This window comes from Dermacentor albipictus, chromosome 3 (assembly GCF_038994185.2).
Source record: "Dermacentor albipictus isolate Rhodes 1998 colony chromosome 3, USDA_Dalb.pri_finalv2, whole genome shotgun sequence".
NCBI classification, from domain to species: domain Eukaryota; kingdom Metazoa; phylum Arthropoda; class Arachnida; order Ixodida; family Ixodidae; genus Dermacentor; species Dermacentor albipictus.
In genome coordinates, this window is record NC_091823.1 from 138,586,207 (window position 1) to 138,604,914 (window position 18,708).

General features: G+C 46.4%; 1 protein-coding gene across 5 annotated transcripts in view; it reads right to left on the bottom strand.

Moving 5' to 3' along the window:
* Nucleotides 1-18,708, bottom strand: part of LOC135917824 (uncharacterized) — a 205,080-nt gene that overhangs the window by 46,995 nt on the left and 139,377 nt on the right. For all 5 annotated transcript variants that reach the window (XM_065451423.2, XM_065451422.2, XM_065451425.2 and 2 more), the window contains one exon: nt 18,456-18,571. In XM_065451423.2, coding sequence (XP_065307495.1) covers nt 18,456-18,571 — 116 coding nt within the window. The remainder of the gene's footprint in view (nt 1-18,455; nt 18,572-18,708) is intronic.

Consider the following 18,708-nt stretch of genomic DNA (forward strand, 5'->3'; position numbering starts at 1 on the left):
TCCCATCAGGTAATCTGGAACATTCGACGACTGATCTATAAAAGCCGACGCGCTTGACCCGCTGATCAGATTTTCGACGATCGCCGACCGTGTTCGCCGCTATCGTTGTGCTATAAGTGTAGCCTGTTTTTGTGGGCACAGGTTCGCCCAATAAAAGTTAGTTTTCTCGTTCACAGTATTGCTACTGTGTTATTGCTTCTTTCTTCACCGTCACTACCACGTGACAATATACTGTTACTCCCTACTCCCTGAATAAATATACTCCCTGAATACTGTTTGTAAAGTATTCTCTGCTAAGAGCTGATGAAATTTATTGCTTCAAGTTATTGCAGTATGTACAAAAACATAAACTACACGCATTTAGCAATCCCGCTGAAACACACACGCTCGCCCTTCGAAGGCAAGAGCGCAGAAAGCCTCGAACACGCACGAATTATGGAAAACAACATTTAAATTACCAAATTCCGGTGCTTCTAAATAAACTTCCAGATGATGTCGACCTCAACAAATCGATTAAGAAAAAAACATTCAAAACAATGGTTATCGAGAAAGAAATTCGCTACCAGTGACATCTCATTTAAAACCATATGTAGCGTTTGTCTGTAAAACAGTGCTCTTTTACTGTGTGTTGGATGTCGCCTTTTTTCTCTTTTTTCATATGTTCGCTACGATGATTGACATTTTGCATTTGCGTTCATATGTTTTTTTTTTCCCGTTCTGTCACATCTATAACAAGAAATCTGTTTTATATATTTGTGTGCAGTGATATGAACTAGATCCTCTATGACATAGAACTGTGTAGAGTGTAACTACAAATGTGTGTGCTGTTTTTCTCAAATCTCTTTTGTAATGTTGTCGAAACTGTATGCGGAGGGAGGGCCTCGTCAGGCTAGTAGCCTTTAGCTCTCCCTTCGCTTTTTCCTTGTATTGGAAAGAAACCAATAAACAAACAAACAAACAAACAAACAAAACAGCGAAACAACACAACTATTTCTCCTGGTGTGCTAAAGAAGCTTTTCTTCCTAGCATGTCTCTATACGTCGCTTTATTCTGCTTTCTCTTCCTGGAAACCTCTTCATATGCATTGTACAGCTCCCTATACCTGTAGTGGACCTTGTCGCAGAAGATTCCTCCCTGCTAATTTTACCCACCAATACTGCAAACGAATCATGCTTAGATCGACTGCTGACCGGTTGGGTCCACATGAAATCCAAGCACTTCTAAAAGGTCCACGTTACCTACGACTCTCACTGGGTGAATACTTTCGCATTCTACAAGGATGCGCTGTCTGGTCTCCGGATTTTTTCTGCAGCCGACATATGATCCACCTTGTTCTGAATGTTTTCACCGGTATGTTCTTTGTCCTCGCACAACCAGCTCGAGCCCCAAATGCCAGGCCACTTCCCTTCGTAATATAGTAAATGTTGCTACGGGAAGGATGAGTCACATAGACGAGCAACTATTTACAGGTTATATTTACAACAGCGGGCAGCGCTGACCAGTTAGATTCACAGCGCGGGCTCAGTTCATTCTACCTCCTCTTTTCTCGAGAGATGGTACCCACGCGCCTCGTGAAACAATCAAATACCACACGCGTGTAGCATAATTCGCCGGCAGCAGAAGCGACGTCCCAGAGCGTGTAAATGTCATCACTGGGAGGGTGATACTGTTTCAGTCATGTAACGGGCATGGTATCACTGGACTGGGAAGCAGATGGGGCGTCAGGGGGGATCTCGTAGGTGACGGGAGTCATGGTGTGGGCCTGTGTAATGACATAGCAGTTTTTATAACAGGCCGACCTGACGCGAAGCAGACCATACAAGCACCAAAGCACCACGCGAGAAGTGCACGTCTCGGTGTCACCGGTTGTACAAGCGCCTTTAACTCTCTTGAGTTTTCAGAAGGAGGCCACAGGCAATTTTCCTTGCGTGGGCATAGCGGGCGATGGCGCCAAGTGCATATTCACTCGTCGGTGCTGCGTGAACAGGGAGGGTTCTGTCGAGAGGCAGTGCTGGTTCTCGGCCGAACAGAAGGAAAAATGGGGAATAACCGGCTGTGTCATGGCGCGTGAAATTACAAGCAAATGTGACAAACGGTAGAGCCAGGCCCTAGTCAGTGTGGTCTAAAGAGACGTATTTCGCGAGCATGTTAGTGAGAGTGCGATTGAGACGCTCCGTGAGGCCAATTGTTTGCGGATTGTATGACGTGGACAGCTTGTGCCTCGTGGCACATGATTGCAGAATGTCCGCGATAACTTTTGAGCGGAATGTACGGCCACGATCAGTGAGAAGTTGTCGCGGAGCTCCATGTAATAAAATCACGTTGCATAGAAGAAAATTGGCGGCATCTGTGGCTCTGTTTGTAGGAAATGCGCAGCTGATGGCGTATCGCGTGGCGTAATCCGTGGCCACAGTGGTCCACCTGTTCCCAGAGATAGAAAGAGGAAAATGGCCAAGTCCAAACCAAACCGAAATAATGGTTCCGCGGGAATGTCGAGTGGTTGAAGGTACCCATCAGGGAGAGTCGATGGTGTCTTGCGTCACTGCCATTTCTCACGCGCAAAGTATCTTCGAACAGAGCGAGCAAGCCCTGGCCAAAAGAAGCGTCGGCGCATCCGGTCGTACATACGTGACACACGCAGGTGACCGGCAGCGGGGAGGTCGTGAAATTCGTGGAGAATAGCCGAGTGAAGGAGTTTAGGGATCACAAGGAGTAATGCAGGGCCGTCGGGGTGAACATTGTGGCGGCAGAGTACTCCATCTTGAAATGTGACTAAGCGAAGGGAACTGTCGGCAAGTGACGATTCCAGGCGGTCAATGATGATATGCAAGGTCGTGTCACGGCGCTGCTTGTCGGTGGCGTGTAGCAATGGAAAAGCAGTGAGAACGCGGGCGCGGTGTCAGTATCAGACGTAGAGGTCGCGTCTTCGACTGGGTAGCGAGAAAGGCAATCAGCGTCCCGGTGTTGGCATCCCGACTTGTAAGACTCTATTTAGGGATATTCTTGTAGTTGGATGGCCGAACGACTGAGCTGGCCAGAAGGATCCTTAAGCGACGAAGGCCAATGGAGCGAATGATGGTCTGTGAATACTAAGAAAGGCTTACCATATAAATATGGGCGTAAATTGAAACAGCCCAGGCGAGAGCAAGACATTTGAAGTCAGTAATCATATAGTTGCGCTCTACAGTTGTCAGGAGCCGGCTAGCGTTGGAAATAACGCGATCGTATCCGTGTTGGCGTTGCGATAAGACGGCGCCGATCCCATAACCACTGTGATCGCTTCGGACCTCTTTGGTGCGGACGGGTCAAAGTGGGCCAAGACCGGTGGATTAGTGAGAACCGCGATAACGCGTGAAAATGCAGCAGTGTGAGGAGAAACCCACGTAAAAGGCACGTCCTTCTTTAGAAGTTCAGTGAGTGGTCGAGCGACTGCTGCAAGATCTTTCATGAACCGTTGGAAATAAGAACAGAGCTCCACAAAACTGCGGCTGTCTTTGACAGACTGAGGTACAGAAAAAGCCGTCACTGCTTCAAGCTTCTTCGGGTCAGTTTGTACTCCGGAAGCACCGACGAGATGGCCTAGCACTGTAATCTGTCGGGGCCTGAAGTGGCACTTCACTGAGTTTGATTGGACCCCAGCCTTGCGGAAGACGGCACGGATAACTGCGACGTGCTCAAGCTACATCTAAAATGTAGAAGAGAACACTAGGACGTCATCAAGGTAACACAGGCTAGTTGACCATTTGAAACCTTGCAGCAAAAAATTGATCATCGGTTCGAACGTGGCGTGAGCATTGCATAAGCCGAACGGCATTACCTTGAATTGGTAGAGGCCATCTGGAATGACGAAAGCGGTCTTGGTCTTCCTCATCGACGGAAATCTGCCAGTCATCAGATCGAAGGTCGATGGAAGAAAAGTATTTGGCACCGTGAAGACAATGAAGAGCCTCGTATATTCGTGGTAAAGGGTAAACGTCCTTTTTAGTAATTCGGTTTAGGTGGCGGTAATCAAAGCAGAAACGTCACGTATCATCTTTTTCTGACGAGCACTACCGCTGACACCCAAGGACTAGACAAGGGCTGAACAATGCCTCTGGCGAGCATCTCGTTTACTTCCTGCTGAATAACTTACCGCTCTGCCGTGGACAAGTGATACGGTCGGCGGTGAGTGGGAACCGCATCACCAGTGTTTATGCAATGCTTAACAAGGGTCGTCTGACCAAGTGGTCGATTGTCAGTTTCAAATATGTCGCGCTAGGAAAGCGAAATGCGATCTTGTGCGGCTTCTTGGTCAAGTGCGAGGTCCAGAGCGACCATGGGACGTAATGGGCCGTCAAGGTTTAAGGCATCCTGCGGGTAATCAGGAGGATCTCGAGACGCGTCGGCTGCGAAAGCAGTGACGTGGTCTTCTGTCGCTGACCGGAACGTGGCCAGCGCTATTCCTTCAGGTAATGCTTGCTTCATCAAGCCAAAATTAATAATGGGGAGACACATCCGTTTAGCAGCAACGGTTACGATGGAGTGTGCCATAGAGATGTGCGCCAGGAGGACATCACGAATAGGTGCGACTACATAGTCCCCATCAGGCGCGGTTGCAGTTGAAGCCAAATCAAAGAAGGTTAGGGCGTTTGGAGGTAAGTCAACAAAAGCTGTAGTGCAGAGGGTGTTCGGTTGTTCAAGGCAAACGTCTGAAAGAAGAGGAAGCTTGATGCATAGCTTACCGGTGGAACAGTCGATGAGGGCAGAATGCGTCGTCAGAAAGTCGAGCCCGAAAATTAGGTCATGAGGGCAACTGGTCAACACGGTGAAGAGGACTGGAAATAGGCGGCCAGCAATTCCTATGCGACAAGTGCATATACCCCTGACAGCAACAGTGGCGCCATTGGCGACGAGTATAGCTCGAATGATGGCAGGGGTAAACACGTTTTTGAGGTGACGACATAGGTTACCGCTCATTATCGACACTGGGGCTCCAGTATCAATTAATGCCGTCAACGCATTACCGTCTACGTCTACTTCAATTATGTTCGTGTTGGTGAAAAGCATCAACGGATGATTTGGACAGGACGAACGTGATGCAGCACTACCTCCCAAGAGCTGCATGGCCGAGCTTTCCGTCCGTCGGGTTGGCGAGGAAAAGCGGCGAGGTTGGGGTTACGGGAAGCGATGGCGTTGAGGCGACGGCGATAAAACGGAGGAGCGGCTGTCAGGGGCATCAGAAGTAGGATACAGATGGCGAGGTGAATATCGGTGAGCGCCGTGTATGGGCGAGGAGCATGTAATGAGCCAGAGTATAGCGACATCCAGATGGTGCGGCAGTGGTAGGATACATGACCAACGCGGTGGCACCGGAAGCAGATCGGTTTGTCGTCTGGGGATCACCATCTAGCAGGTTAGCGTCATATAGGAGTGAAATACCGATCATTACATGTTGTGGGCATGGGAATGGGTGCCGAGTCGGGTCGGGAGACAGAGCAGGTGGTAGGGATCCCAATGGTTTGTAATTTCTTGCCGCCCAACTGCTTGAATAACGGAAAGAGTGTGGGCCGCTTGGTCCAAGGTACCACCAGGGGGTCGTGGATGAAGGGGCACAGACTCGCCGCTTCGATCTCACGGTGAACGATACGTGTGAAGTTCACTTGAAATGGTCGTATGCTGGTAAGAGTGGCGCCAGAGGACATGGCAGGGGTTTTTAGGGGCCGGGAAAACTGTTGCACAACGTGGCGGCTTTTGGCTACCTCGAAGCGGCGATATTCTTTGACGATTGCCGTGGCGGTAGAAACGTCGTTATAGACAAGTAAATTGAAGGCGTCATCCACGATACCTTTTAGGACATGGCCCACCTTGTCAACCTCGCTCATGTGCTCGTCGACTTTCCGCCAAAGTGCGAGCACTTCCTGTTTGTAGGAGACATTCGTTTCGGTCGATGGCGGGACACGAGTGGCAAGCTCTTTTCGCGCAGCCTGTTGGTGACCTGACGGGCTGACGGACAACCTGACGGGCAACAGCGGTTGCAGCACTGACCAGTTAGATTCCTACCCATTTCTCGAGTGATGGCGCCCACGCGCTTCGTTCAAACAATCAAATGCCAAACGCGTGTCGCAATATTTTCCCTTCTAAATTCTTTTAGAGGTATTGACCGTTAGGCGTGTTTGTAATCCACCATCAATGAAGAATGACGGAAACGAACAAGGACGAGACGGAAAACAAGGACGAGCCAACTTGTCCCTGTTTGTTTGTGCCATTGTTCCTAGATTGATTCCTCTCTAGTTATACTTGTCCACGATAATTTTTTTTTTATTTTCTGTCCTCTTCATGTAATGCACCTTGTTTTTTTATGACTCCTGCTTGTTTCAGCCACCCTACACTTGGTTGCCTACTTCGTTGACCTATTCCTCCGTTCTGTGTTCTCATTGTACAGGTACAGACACCGAAATACGGTACAGGCACAAATCTCGAAATACTATCCATAAAGGTCCATGCTGAGCTCGTGAAGTCTCTTTGCAGAGAAAACTTTCCCCGCATTCCTGTCACTGTTCTTGTAATGAACTCTCCGCAGGACATACACTTGAAGAGCCGACATGAAGAGCATGCGATTCAGACCACGTCACAATGCCGCGCCATTCCTAAATAAGCATAAAAACATAAACTTAATCGCTTGTTTGCCTGGGACTTCCGTTAAGGAGTCGTCGTTATATTGCAAAAGGTCTCGAAGCTCACTTAATTCTGTAGGGAGCGCTAAAGCTTCGCGTGCTTTCGATTGCGGCTCTCTCTTTCATTGCAAGATTTACATGGAGTTCATTGTCTCAGGTTCTTCCACAAGAACAATCGATGGTGCCTAGTGACTTGTCATTCATTGGCGTTCATCCTATTTCTTGAGGGTGTTTATACGAAACCATTTTTTTCGTGTGTCCTATGCCTACCTTAACAGAGAAGTTGTTCTTTGGGGTGATGACTATAATGGTCTCTTGCAATGCATGAGCAACTTGCGAGTCAACTGAAGGAAAAGCAATGCCCGATGACTGATTTCAAGCCGTCATCTACAGTGATTCTAACCGCAGTACTTTTTTCCAGTAACCATTGCTGTCTTCGGCACATTGCGTGCCATCTGTGTAGTGTAGAACAGGTGCTCTTTGATGTGGACGACATAACTGTAGAAAATCTCGCGCTCAGTTTACAGTTTGTCGAGGAAGGACAATTGCCTTCGTTTTTTAGGGACCACATATGAGCTAAAAAAGTAAAAAAGCCATAACTGATATGGGTCATGTCTCCGTACGCAAACGGGACATGGAGTAGATATGGTTCCCGGGACTGTTCCTGGGAAGTTTCACGGGGTACGTTGTATTATGGTGTGTTAGATCTCCGAGCTGCCACTTCGTTCCTGTTGAGTTAAAATATCTGTCGTGACACCTAAGGTACAGAAATGTTTCCTCTTTGTTGTTTTTTCTCCGAATTTAACGCCGACCGTTGTGCAAAGTCAGTGCAGGTGTTCCGCTCGAGCAATTCTTACGTTTTCCACTGAAAAGGCTGGAAGCGTCATAGAATTATTCCATCTACACTTAACAGATGCAAATTAAGGGATGAAAACGTACGTCATATATCCAAAAGTATGTTACCACAATTACCTCTGTGAATGTTAACATTTTGCCTGGTACTTGAAAAGTATTTATTCACCGATTCCAAGTTGTGTCCTTTAAGCTTTTGCTCTCTAGATATTTCTTTTTCTTGCCACATGTATGTGATGTGTATAAGTTGCCAGGTTCCCTCCTGTTCACGCGCAGGCGAGAGCCATCAGGCTGCCGTTATGCAGCCTTTTACCCCCCCCCCCCCCGCTCTCCCCCATCTCCACTGATTATGTAATCAGTGTACTTACATGCTAAAATAAAACAACCTTCAAAATATCAACTTCAATTGCTCCAGTTTGGTCTAGGGTAAGTGGGTTTGCGAAAACCATTCACCATCATGATGTCGTCGAGAGGGTTTCCGAGAAAACTGGCTATGGCGTGCCTTGAAAAATACAGCGAGCGTATATTCACCTCCGCTTCTAGCGCTTCTAAGCTACTCCTGTCATCGAGCTGTATGGTCGCACATGGGTCTGTTAATGCATTGTCTGGTACGTGAGATCAGCGTAGATGAACGTTTCTGCTGCCTATATCACTCAAAATAGAAACTGACTTCTCAAATAGTACCTCTTGCATGTTTTAGTTCTGAGAACTTGGTTTTCGGTAGCGCCCCTGAGTCGTCTATCACCTCGGAGACAGGAGCTTTGGCAACTGTTGACACGATGGCTTTCAGATGAAAGATAGCAGTCCGAGAGCAATTTTGTACTTGAAGCCTTGCCTCGATATTCCTGGACATTGTGTTAGATATTCCATCAATATGCGCGATAATGCTGCTTCAGATGCGAAGAACAACCACTTGTTTCTTTCCCGAATTTTTCTCAAAAAAAAAACATCGGACTTGGTTTATCAGAGTTAGCTTTGACCTCCTTCTTTCTTTCAACACCCTCTTTCGGTTTTCGCCGGAGCACGAGCAAATTCTTATGTTTTAGAAGCTCCATATATTGCTGTGCAGCTTCTGTGATCTCGACGACTATCCTTTAGCTCCTCTTGAATAAATAATGACAGATGATGAATGCACTGAATGAACAATTCCTCAGCAATATTTCTGTCTCCCACCACTTAAAATGTCTGTCTTTGCTTTGCTATTGCGACCCAGCATGTAATGAAACTGAGCAGCCTTGTGGAATACTATTTCGCAGTTTTATCATATTGCGGTTTACTTCGACGAATCGAAGTAAACCGCAGTCACCGCGTGCCATTACCGCATGCTTCGATACAGAGTGGCAAAGACGATCTAGGAGATCGGTAAAGAGGGGAAAACTTGACTACACATGGTAAGGTAGATCCACGTGAAACATGGTAACAGACCGAGGAGAAAGCGCTTGTTTCATCCCCTACTGCAATGCGCAGTAACGTCTTGGAGTTCGACATTGAATACGCACATCCTTTGGGCAGTTCCACAACATCGAATTGTCAGCCTTTTAATGTGCGATTTTTTTTTCTTTTAAAAGAAGAGTAACTGTGTGTATGACGGTCAGGAAAAATCGAAGGAAGGAAGAATAGCAAATAGATCTAGAACACCACACAAATTTAAACACAAGACATGGTAGTTCTTACAGCCACTCTTATTGTTTGCGACCACTGATGAACATATGAACAAACCTGTCTTGCGGTGGTATCGTGTAGTGCGACAAACAAAAAGACCGCTCGAGGATACCTTCTGGATCAAGAAGTAACCGCCTATAAGAAGGATCCGCGATGTTGCTGAAAAAAACGCAGGGATGTAACGAAAAGGAAATTTATGTAGAATGCCGAGAAGAACATGAATGGGTCTAGGTAAGTGAGGCAGGTGAGGCTGTTTGCAATGTGGTCCATGCCAATGGACCTCCTCCCTCCGTCAAGAGAAATTCGGAGATCTATTTGCCATTCTTCCTTCACCGGTGGCAGTTTCGGATCCGCATATGGTTTCGGGGAGATTGCCTGAGAGAAACTAGTGCCCGTACTGCGAATATGCCGAGCCTGCCATCTGCAGGCGACTTGATGAAGCCGTTCTAGCTGCCCATGAGCTCCTCAGCTTCCATTCTGGAGCTAACCTGTCACACATGGACAGTGATTACGGGCTCAAAACAAGAGCAGTGCATGTGCATCACTGGGGGACGAGCCACTGCACCAGTACCCTTCGACCCGCCCGTCTTATCCGGAGATGCAGGCGCCATCTTTCGCTATTACCACACCACGACGGGTCACCGCCGGACTGAATCATTAGATGATAGAACTGCCATAATTCCTGAGATTTGTGTCGAATTTTACGTTGTGTTGATGTCTTCTATTGCAGCCTTCTCTTTTTCAAGCGAGATTTTAAACCGCACTCTGTAAAACTGTTCACTTGTTTGTTAATCTCTATCTTATTAAAAAAATTTTATTGTAAACGGCTATATCATTGTATGCACTGAGGTTTCCAACGAGTGACCAAAACGATGAGTGACTAACCTAGCACAACGCATCATTGATACAATGGCACACATCTCCATTATTTGCTCCCATTTTCGTAGTCGTCGAAAGAAAATTCTCACACTTGCCATCACTCAAGGCATTCACATCGCTGATGACAGAACAACTGGCGTATATGGAATGTGTACCGTCTGCGTTGTCGTTGCTGGTCAGCGTAGTGCTGCCGTTTTCACCGTGCTTGCCCACTGCACCACTGACCTGATACTTTGTATATGCTTTTTCTCTTATCATTCTGCGATCATTCATTGTTCCGCAAGTACTGTCCCCCTTGCCCTCTTTCTCCTCTCCGATCTTCCTGCTACACACGAGGTTCAGCTGACCGACTAATGTTGTTTATGTGCGACCACACGTCCTGAGGTACACGAAATTTGCCTTGTCACTACTTCCGGGTGAATATTACATCAGAAGAACTTCACTTTGGCCTAGTTGGTATTTGCTGCAAATCATAATGACCGCAATAAAGACGGGGACATAGGAAGAAAACACATAAACAGCACAGGCGGTACCGCCTGTGCTGTTTATGTGTTTCCTTCCTATGTCCCCGTCCTTTTTGCGGTCAATATGATTTGCAGCGAATATTACATCGCTGCCTGAATTCCTGCCGTTGTTCTCACGAACAGCGCCAGTGTCCACCATACCATACTGACTGTTACCCAGAACCATACGCCACGTTCCGTGCACCATTTCGGCCATACGAAACAAGTCTTGCCACAGGAAATATCCCGGAGCTTGATGAGTGCTTTACCCAATCCCTGCTTCCAAATTTCGCCGTCAACGACTCCTTCAGCCCTTAAACTATGTTATTTGTTGTGACAATGATTGTCCGATAAATCTTACATAGTTGAGGTAAGCCCTGTGTAAAATATTTTTGCCTCCTTGTAGTTATAGTTTCGATCAACAGGACAGTCCCTTGGGCCAGATACAACTTCTCAAACATCATATATACATAGAGATGCTCAGCCAATATACAGTCGACGCTACCAAGCTTAAGTGACGAAGTGCCAAGAGTGGATTAAATGCTAGCAAAAGATATCACCCACTTATCCTGATGTCCGTGGGATTTAAGTGCGCATTAATGAAAGATGAAGATGACACGTAGAGACGTTGCGTTTACTACCGCTCCCTCTATCACTTCGCGAAGAACATCTGCCGACATTTTCGGATCGAAGATGACCTTGGTTGGGTCTATGGTAACGAGCACTTTTCGTCCATCACCCATTTGAGAAGTATTGGTTAATTGTGAGCCGTCTCGAGTGGGACAATACAGCTTTGATAACGCCGGATGAACCTTCATCGCTATGTTGGCAACCTTACTGTGCACTGTAACTTGCCTTTAAAATGTTATGTAGTGAAGAGAACTCATAAGGGATCATGCATAGGTTTAACGCGTAGATGATGCCGTCGTCGAGTGCTGCATGACTCAATCATAGCTAACATCAGCCTATCACTCCTAGTTCAGAAAAGTAACACTCGAGCATGCGCTTGTTGTTCCAAGCAGGAGTTGTCACATTTGAGCGTGCTTACTCAAACATAGAAGGAATAATCAAACTGAAAGATGGTATGGCTACGACTTACAACGCCTAGAAGTGTGAAATTTCGCGCAGTAGTTAGTGAGTTGCTGTTAGTGAGTTTATTGTTATAGCATCGACCTCCTTATATCATCAAATTCTTCTTTGCCTCCAGACCCATTTGAGCGTCCCAAATGTCTGTCGAGTGGGATGGATGATTGGCCGAGGAAGCTTCATTTATAGCTGCTAGGTAAGTTAGTAGTTCATGTCAGATCTTCTGTTGTGACGGTATTCGAGTCGACGGGCTCGCATGTATTATTGCGCTCGGTACCTGTGCGCCTCCAGCAGACTTATGTCAGGGACTTTTTAACGCGATAGCGTTAAGGAGCTCGTGTCGCAGAAAAGCCGGTGTCGTCGGCGTCGGGTGTCGGCGTCGGCGGCGTTGACCGTGAGCGATAAATCACGGCAGGCGCTTCATAAATAAAAAGCAACTTCCAAGATTGGCCCGGTGGGAATCGAACCCAGGTCTCCGGAGTGTGAGACGGAGACGCTACCACTCAGCCACGAGTTCGATGCTTCCAAGCGGTGCAAACGCGCCTCTAGTGAATGCGGTGTTGCCTTCGAAACGAGCCGTGGAAAGTTATACTGCGGTGTATATCGGTAATTATGAACATGTAACGTACAGAAGTCACAATTACACGAGTTGCGAAGTGCGTTTCCGCTGCATTTCTTCTGCGCTTTCCGCACACGCAGAGCCATCTTGCGGCAAACACAGAAGACCCCCTCCTCTCAATGTACGGCGCTGCCCCGACAGGAGGCGCGCCGCGCGCGCATTGGGACCGCTGCCAGGCGCGTCGCGGGACTCCCTCTCCCCTGACGACGCTTCGCCGTGCTTCCGGTTTAGATTACTATCTATCTCTCTGCCCGTGCCGATCACGACGTTTGGCTGGCGTAGATCGTTTCCCCTCCGAGACACCGAGTTCTTTGGTTCGTTTCGTTCGCTCAGGCGCACGTTTCGTTGCCGCGCCCAACGCTGCGTTGCTCGACGCTCACCGCGTGATAGGTGGGCGCTAAGTCCGATGCGGGGCGCATCGTAAGTGATTGCTGTGCCGTAGCGCATTGTCTTATACCCCTTGGCGGGTCGACGGGAACGCTGTCGCGTCCCACTCTTGAAGGCGAAGCTTAAGCGTCCTCCAATTTTTTTAACGTAGATGTGAACGAGATCGTGCTCCCAGGGCTCGATTTCCGTTGCTACGTATTCGAGGCAGAAGTGCAGCCCTGCGTTTTCTTGTTCATTGTCCTGTCCAGTGTGAATGCCATCTTGATTTTTGTGGATTTGATAGTGCACATCACTCTAGTGGCATTCGAGAAATAGGCTAATCAATGAGTTGATTTTTGTGGCTCTAGTTATTGAACCTTCAGAGGGGAAATGTCTCAGAAGTAGTTCGCGAGCATCATCGTTTTACCAACTCGCTGTTCTTGGTAGTGTAGCCATAACGTTTGCTACATCGCGGCCAGAGACGACTGCAAGTAGATCAGCTTGCGCCCGGAGAGTTCTACGTTGAACATACTAGCTCATCAAACTGTTCCCAGAGCGTCGTCCAGTCTGGTGCTCAGCCGTCGAACCTCAGCAGTTCCTTTTTTGGGTAGGCAACCAGAGGATTGCTGAGTACACTGTCTTGGTGTCGATGTTTTTGGTGGGGTTGAAGGACCCAGGTTGGGAAGGCTTCGTAAGTGATAGTTGAGTATAGCAGGCTTGGCGACCACGCGATCGTTGCAATATACCGCGCGTTCATACTCAGCCTCCGCTTCGGTGTCCGTAAGCAGCGGTAGTATCTCAGAGTATGTTTCAGGTAGGTGTGCAGAGCCTAAAGGTGCTCTCTCAATAGAAAGAGGGCCATTTCGCTATCACGGCACAGGCCAACGCTGCGTCGTTCTCGTGGATAATCCATTTGAATTGAATACGTTCAGCCTTGCCCTTGGAGTGCCGTCATATCATACATTGATGTCCTTCGCGTAGCCTGCCGAAAATTGGGGGATTTGACCGCGTCGATAGGAAGGCGAAAAGGTAGACGGACAGACCGCCATTGGAATCTGAACCTGGCTACGTTTAACGCTAGAATTTCATCTAGTGAGTCGAGTCTAGCACTGCTATTGGAGGAATTAGAGGGCAGTCAATGGGATTTAATAGGGTTCAGTGAAGTTAGGAGGAGAAAAGAAGCGTATAAAGTGCTGAAAAGCGGGCACGTCCTGTGCTGCCGGAGCTTAGCGGAATGACGAGAATTAGGGGTCGGATTCCTGAGCAATAACAATATATCTTGTAACATACAGAAATTCTATAGCATTAGAGAGAGGGTGGCAGGTCTTGTTGTGAAACCAACAAGAGGTACAAATTCAAGGACGTACAGGTCTACGCCCCTACATCCAGTCATGATGACCAGGAAGTCGAAACCTTCTGTGAAGACGTGGAATCGGTGGTAGGTAAAGACAAAACAAAATACACTCTACTGATGGGCGACAACAATGCCAGGGTAGACAAGAAGCAGGTTAGAGACAAGTCAGTGGGGGAATATGGTGTAGGCTCTAGGAATAGCAGGGAAGAGTTATTAGTAGAGTTTGCAGAACAGAATATTATGAGGATAATCAATACCTTCTTCCACAAGCGGGATAGTCTAAAGTGGACATGGAAGAGCTCGAATGGCAAGACTAGAAATGAAATAGACTTTATACTCTGCGCTAACCCTGGCATTACAAGATGTGGACGTGCTCGGCAAGGTGCGCTGCAGTAACCATAGGATGGTAAGAACTCGAATTACCCAAGACTAGAGGGGGGAACGGAAGAAACTGATACATAAGAAGCCGATGAATGAGATAACAGTAAGAGGGAAAATAGATGAATTCCGGATCAAGCTACTGAAAAGGTATTCGGCTTTAACAAAGGTAGAGGACCTTAGTGTTCAATATGTGAACAACAATCTTATGGGCACCATTAAGAAGTGTGCAATACAAGTCGGCGCTAACTCAGTTAGACAGGATGCCAGTAAGATATCGCAGGAGACAAAAGATCTCATCAAGAAGCGCCAATGTATGAAAGGCTGTAATCCACCAGCTAGAATATACCTGGCAGAAAATTCCAAGGTAATCAACAAGCGTAAGACAACTGACGGAAGGAAGTAAAATGTAGATAGAATTCAACATGCCCTCAAGAACGGAGGAAGCCTAAAAACAGTGAAGAAGAAACTAGGAACAGGCAAGAATGAGCTGTATGCGTTAAGAGACAAAGCCAGCAATATTATTACCAATATGGATGAGATAGACTAAGTAGCTGAGGAGTTTCATAGAGATTTATACACTACCAGTGGCACCCGCGACGGTAATAGAAGAGAGAATAGTGTAGAGGAATTTGAAATCGCACTAGTAACGCCGGAAGAAGTAAAGAAAGCCTTGGGAGCTATGCAAAGGGGGAAGGCAGCTGGGGAGGATCAGGTAACAACAGATTTGTTAAAGGACGGTGGGCAGATTGTTCTAGAAAAACTGGCCACCTTGTATACACAATGCCTCATGACCTCGAGCGTACCGGAATCTCGGAAGAACGCTAACATAATCATAATTCATAAGAAAGGGGACGTCAAGGACTTGAAAAATTAGAGGCCGATCAGCTTACTGCCAATGCCTTCAAAAATATTAGAATCAGGAGCATCTTAGACTTCTGTCAAAATATATAGAATCAGGAGCATCTTAGACTTCTGTCAACCAAAGTACCAGGCAGGATTCCGTAAAGGCTACTCGTCAATAGACCATATTCACACCATCATTCAGGTGATAGAGAAATGCGCAGAATATAACCAAACCATATATATAGCTTTCATTGATTACGAGAAAGCGTTGGATTCAGTCGAAACCTCAGCAGTCACGGAGGCATTACGGAATCAGGGTGTAGACGAAGCGTATGTAAAATACTGAGAGATATCTATAGCGGTTCCACCGCCACCATAGTCCTCCATAAAGCAAGCACCAAAATCCCAATAAAGAAAGGCGTCAGGCAGGGAGTTACCACCTCTCCAGTGCTATTCACAGCGTGTTTACAGGAGGGATTCAGAGACCTGGATTGGGAAGAATCGGGGTTAAGGGTTATTGAGAATACCTTAGTAACTTGCGATTCGCTGATGATATTACCTTGCCTACTAACTCAGGGGACCAATTGCAATGCACGCTCACTCACTTAGAGAGGCAAAGCAGAAGAGTCGGTCTAAAAATTAATCTGCAGAAAAAGACAAGTAATGTTTAACATTCTCGGAAGGGTAGCGCAATTTATAATAAGTAGCGAGGCACTGGAAGTGGTAAGGATATACAGCTACTTAAGATACGTAATGACGGTGGATCCGGATCATGCGACGGAAATAATCAGAAGAATAAGAGTGGGTTCGGCTGCGTTTGGCAGGCGTTCTCAGATCATGAACGGCAGGTTGTCATTATCCTTCAAAGAAAAACGTATAATAGCTGTGTCTTACCAGTACTCACCTACGGGGCAGAAACCAGGAGGCTTACGAAAAGGTTTCTACATAAATTGAGGGCGACGCAACGAGCTATCTAAAGAAGAGTGATAGGTGTAACGTTAAGGGATAAGAAAAGAGCAGATTGGGTGTGGGAACAAACGCTAGTTAAAGACAACTTAGCTGAAATAAAGCAAAAGAAATGGGCAAGGGCAGGAAATGTAATGAGGCCAGAAGGTAACCGATGGTCATTAATGGTTACGTACTGGATTCCAAGGGTAGGGAAGCGCAGCAGGGGGCGGCAGAAAGTTAGGAGGGTGGATGAGATTAAGAAGTTTGCAGGGAAAGCATGGCCACAATTAGTACATGGCCCGGGTAGTTGGAGAAGTATGGGAGAGGCCTTTGCCTGCAGTGGGCGTCACCAGGCTGATGATGATGATGATGGTGATGATTATGATAGGTAGCGGAGCACGGCAGCGTTCCCATCATAAAGGTTGCCGTAGCTCTATGTTCCGATGTTTTGCGACAGAATGTGATGATGCTCAGTGCTTGCGTGAGAAGCAACGTTTGCTGAAAGTACTAAGCGTCCGACTCGATCGGTCGGTCGCTTACTCCAAGGTGTAGCGCCCAGTGCCTCATGTATTTCTTTTTCCTCTTCTTTTTTGATACTTCAGCACCCTGTGTAGCATGCACACGATGCTTCAGATATCACATTTCACCTGTTTGCCTAGGTGAAGCTCATTGATATCGTGAAAATAATTCGTATGCAATAAAGAACACAATATAATATGGTAATTTTTGTTCATGTTGTTGACCTTGTAATTTAGTTTGGGATACTACAACGGCCACCAACAATAACAAGCTGCAGTTGCTGCGAAAGATTGTGTTAACAACATTTGAGAACATAAATGGACACCCTATCCTATTGCCCAGTGGTCTCCTATTCTATAAACATTATAGAGTGAAAGCTTCTAAATAATAGGATTATAAATTATCTCTTTATATCTATAAACACAAACTTCTACAAGATACAAAATCTCCCCCACATGACTACAGCATACTCAATAGGCTAGTGTCTATACATATTGCAGTAGATCTGGGGTGGACTACTGCGCACCAACAATATACAACGTCTTCAAAAACTCGCTATAATTTCAGTGTCCCGCTCAACTCGCTTAAATCAGAAGCGCGTGATTACTTGTTGACACATTGAACTTTTTTCTTTCTTTTTTGCTGGCTGTTACATTTCCTGCAGGGTCCAAGAGTTCTGAGACAGTCTCCACTATGTGTGCTGTATACAGAAAATTCATTTGCTCATCAGAATGACTGTATGCAATTAAAATTGTTATAATTTGTCAGATCCACTGCCTGTTGTTCACTGTAGACCTTCAGGTCCCGTCCAGCCGTCTGTGACAGCCTTTTGCCTGGGAGATCCGCAACTTGCGTGTTGAAAATAAGGTGGATCTTGGTATTAACGCAATAGTGTTAAGGATCCCGCGTTGCAGAAAACATGATGTCGGTGTCTCGCGCAGTAGGTGGCGCTGGCGTCGTTTGTGCAAATATTTTCATATATATGTACGTATATGTATACACCACGCATTCCCTTATGACATGTGATGCATACGTGCTATATTACTGCGCCATTCTTGCTCATACTTTGTGTTACATTCTTAGCAATGTTATTCCTCGGAACTTTCAGAAAGACAGCGCACAAATAAATCTGACGAAAGAAAGCCCCGATAGCACATGCCTTTTATGTTAAATTTCCTCACATTAAACAATCAGAGTGCGAAATAATAAGAGAAAGCTGGAAATGTTTTTTTTTTTTGGTACAACTGTGCACTATCTCCGGGATCGGTCTACGCAAGAGGCCGCGTTACGGTTAAATTAGGATTACATAAGCTGCACTTGGCGGGAAGCGTGCGAAGCAGATCGGGATCTTTGAATGCTATAGCGTTCTGCTCTTAAAGGCGATGCTTAGGAGTGCTCATTTTTTTTTCATTGTTGTTGCTCATATGAAATTTTAAAACCTAGAGAATTTGTTGCCGGCAATATCAATAAAAACGATTGTACAGGCACCGGTTATGTTCATTCTCAGGATTACGCAGATACTATGTACCAATTTGCATCATTCTGGCTGCTGAGTTTTCTAGGATGTGTCACACACACTTTGAGAACCGTAGCAGAAATGACTGATATTCACAGTTATAAAACTTTGTGTTTTGCCCATTTTCACTTGCGCGAATACTACGTTCAGTGCTTCAAATTATGGAACCAGAATATATCACTTCATTTGCGCCATATGAGTCAGAAGGAGAGAGAACACTTAATCTGTGGCAAAAATTATAAATACACGTATATTTCACGACGGCTGTACTCACTTCAGAGCCATTCCAACGTAATTACCGTCTGTGTCAGTGTACAGCCAATGGTGGAGAATGGTATAGCTTGGCCGTAGTTTTGCGTCTCTCTTATTATACATGAGGCTGGAAATCATCTGCCGGAGAAAACACATAAGAGCCAATAAATACATTCGCAAACATCTCTACACCTTCACAGTGGGAACTTAAGAACTTTTATTGTTTCCGCCGTTTCTCTTAGCCTAAACCGTTAATTTACGGGGGGTATCATGCT